Source organism: Ipomoea triloba, chromosome 1 (assembly GCF_003576645.1).
Source record: "Ipomoea triloba cultivar NCNSP0323 chromosome 1, ASM357664v1".
In the NCBI taxonomy this organism is placed as follows: Eukaryota; Viridiplantae; Streptophyta; class Magnoliopsida; order Solanales; family Convolvulaceae; genus Ipomoea; species Ipomoea triloba.
Window position 1 is genome coordinate 16,166,814 of NC_044916.1, and position 3,736 is coordinate 16,170,549.

General features: G+C 36.1%; 1 protein-coding gene across 1 annotated transcript; it reads right to left on the bottom strand.

Moving 5' to 3' along the window:
* Positions 1 to 996: 996 nt before the first annotated feature.
* LOC116003185 (probable LRR receptor-like serine/threonine-protein kinase At3g47570) lies at positions 997 to 3,479 on the bottom strand. The gene is made up of 4 exons (XM_031243358.1): positions 3,462 to 3,479; positions 1,949 to 2,540; positions 1,394 to 1,778; positions 997 to 1,243 (listed from the first exon to the last, which is right to left on the bottom strand). The coding sequence occupies exons 1-4, from the start codon at positions 3,477 to 3,479 to the stop codon at positions 1,240 to 1,242; spliced, it is 999 nt and encodes a 332-aa protein (XP_031099218.1). The 3' UTR covers positions 997 to 1,239.
* Positions 3,480 to 3,736: the final 257 nt, after the last annotated feature.

Genomic DNA, 3,736 nt, shown 5'->3' on the forward strand with positions numbered 1-3,736 from the left:
TTGAATATTCAGTATATAAATTGTGAACATTCAGTATATATAAATTGTGTATTTCGGACCCGGGTTCAAGGTGGACCCGGGGTCAACAGAATAAATTGCCCAAATTTTATGACTTGATAGTTTGTGAATTAGAATTTCATTTTGTTCAAAATATGTCAATAAAATAATAAAACAATACACAAACTTGTAAAGATTATTAAACTTTAAAATTTTGGAGGTATTAAATTCAAACCTTTAGTTATTTGATTACGATTTTTAAAGTTTTTTAAAAATATGGTGGTATTCGATTAAAACTTTTAAAGAGTTTTAATCCATTGATATAGCTAGTAATCCGAGAAGTACATGCAGTGTTTTTTTTTTTTTTTTGGATCAAAATCAAGACTCATCTTGAGAATGAATGTTGCTAGATTCTTTATAGGTTTCAATGAAGAGTATGCTGAAGTGAGATTACAACTTATGGTGATAGATCCTATTCATCAATGAATAAGTTCTATGGTAAGATTTCTCAGCAAGATAGGCAAAATACAGCCAATGCAAATGATCAGCTGTTAGTTGTTGGAAACTGTTGCATGCTACAAAAATCTTCAACATTTGCTTAATTCAAGAATACATGCATGGGTTGTAGATGATTAATGGTTTGGCTACGGAGGTTAATGGATTGTATTACTTAGAAAGACCAATTATGAAGAATGTTAATTCTACTAGCATAGTTTTCAGAAAATGAATCATTTTCCTTTTTTCTTAATAGCATATATGTTTCTACTTCTTGCTTTGAGTTCTTATGTGTTATTAGGAGTCTAGGAGTTTCACTTCATATACAACTCTTATTTTATTGTTATCTATATACTTCTTCTGTACATACGTTATTCAATAATACACAAATATATAGTTTCCTACTCTCATCCGTGTGGATATTCTGGGTGTTTTTCTATTGCATTTATCAATGAACTCCAGGAAAAGCATTGTCAAAACTAAGAGAAAACAGAATTTTGCAGGAAAAAGAAGTTGCAATGAACTTGCAAACTAATTAACTTCAAAAGGGAAAGTAGCAAAATCTTCAAAACATCATAATTAACCAACTTCACAAACGAAATAAAATCAAATCAAATTCTCAATCAAGTGACCAATTGGAATGAATCAATCCCCATAATTTGCTCCCTTGCGCGATCGGTCTCTGATTTGCTAATTGGATTGTTGACGTTGCAAACTCCGCTGCTACCTTACTTGATACAGCCTGCTCTAACTTTCATAGATCGACATGGTAGTATGACATCGATCAATATTGAACATGGCATGAAACAAAAACATTACAGTAATAAATAAGTACAAATGACCAACCGAAGAAAATTTTCAATGCACTAATTTAAGGACCATCACAAATGAATTATCTCACCGAGAAATGATCCTAATGTCTCTGAGTTCCATAAGGGTGTCTTTGATTGAATGCAACTCCTTGACGACATTGCCAATGTTCATTCTGTCCCTGGGTAACTCCGTGGAACAAGCTATTCCAATTTTAAAAATTGATACAAGGCATTCTGTTATCTGGTTCTGAAGTACAAGGCTTCTAGGTGTTGGATTAGCTTCTTTGTGGAATAGCTTTGGATCCACAATCTCGGTGACTTGCTCAGGCATGCTCATTCTAACGTAGTTATGAAGTGTTAAGCCATTATTAAAAATATCACTAGTAGGACTTTTACTGGTAAATATCTCTAGCAAAAGGATTCCATAGCTATACATATCACCAAATGTTGACAAATCACTTCCCATCCCATACTCTGAAAAAAATTCAAATTCAAGCATGAGTAGTCTTTCACCAAAAATTTTATATATATATATATATATTATATATATATTTATTGATTCTTTCTTAAAAGTTTCAAGTTGTGAATATCTAAAACTCACTTAGATAGATGATTAACTAAATTAAGAAAGGATAATAGCCTACCTGGAGCTGCATATCCAATAGTCCCTGTAATTCCTAAAGATGAACTCACTTGGTTAGATGAAGATGCAAGTGTAACTTTCGTGGGAAGAAACTTTGCTAATCCAAAATCAGCCACATAAGCAACTAAGTCCCCATCCAACAAAATATTGCTTGGCTTCAAATCACAATGCACTAAACATGTCTCCAAATGATTATGAAGATAATCAAATGCATTTGCCACATCAATTACAATATGTACCCTTTGTAACAAGTTCAAATTCTTTGAATTGTTATTTTCTCCTGTGTCTTTTGAGTGATTGTGCAACCAATTGTCTAGACTACCATTGACCATATACTCATAAACAATGGCCAAGAAGTCATTACCCTCGTGGTCAATGCTACAACAAACGGCCAAAATTTTTACCAAGTTTCGGTGCCTAATTTGCCTCAATGCTTCACATTCCACCAAAAAGCTCTTGGATGCTCCTCTGACTTGAAGCTTGAACACTTTATTTGCAACTATTCCCAAACTACCACCAAGAATGCCTTTGTAAACAATGCTGAATTTTCCAAATCCAATTATGTTGGATTTAGAAAAGTCATTAGTAGCCTTCTGGATTAGGGGTGTGCATAACCCGACCAAACCGAAGAACCCGACCGACCCGACCACCGCCAATGCGTCATCCGAGGATAACCGAACCCGAACAAGCTAAACCGAACCGAACCGCGCGCTGTGCGGTTCAAATGAATTCGGTTTGGGTGGCAGTAATGCCACCCGAACCCGTCCGAATACCCGATGTAACACTAGGGTTCGCATTCAGCACATATATACGACGTCGTATGAGCATAGTATATATATTGCGAAGATTCCAGATCTACTCATTTGCGCAGTCGCACCTCTTCACTCTTGACCTAGAGAATTCTCTCGTTCTCTCGACCTCTCTCAATCTCTCTTCTCTGAGTTCTCTCAACCTCTCTCTTTGTTCTCTCTTCTCTAAGTTCTTAGATTACTGTCTCCTCTCTCGTAGTCTCGTACTCTCGTTGTCTCTTCTACAGTTCTACAATTTGTAAGTTCTAAGAGAGTTAGAGAATCAGAGACTTTTAAGTCTCCGGTGGAAGCCCTAGTTCGGTAGTCCCTGAATCGGTGAGACGCAGAGACGGACAGACGGTGACCTGTGGACTCGAGAGGGTTGCAGTTTGCTTGCTAGGAATCGAAGGCCCTCTGTTCTCAGGGGATTATTGCTGAGAAACAAGGTAACCCCTAAACCCTAATTGATTTTTGTTATTCTCTGATTCTGTGTCCTGTGTTGTGACTCATGTGAATCTGTGATAGTGTTGTGACCCTAATTTCAAGCTCTTTGATTTAGGGTTCTGAATTTTGATATTGATATACTCTGATTTTGTGAAATTATTCGCCTAATTTCTAGGCTTCTAGCAATCTAGTGTATTATTTTCCAGTATGGTGGAAGCCCGAAGCCCTATCCCCTATTCCCCTGATTAATGATTATGGATTTCTTTGTGTTATTGTGCTTACTGAAAGTCTGAAATCCATTTCTAAAAATCTTGAATGCCTAAAATCTGAATGTCTGTTTTGGTGGAAGCCATAGCCCCTAACTGGGATTAGTGGGATGTGAAATCCATATAAATGATGAGCATCAAAAAGTATTTGCATACTTTGCTTGAATGCCTGATTATNTTAATGATGAAATTGAAATGCTCTAGATTTTGAAATGAGATCCCTAATACTTTCCTACTATATGTTATAGATGGAAAGTGTTGGTGGGTCTGGAAGTCAACCTCCCTCTCAAA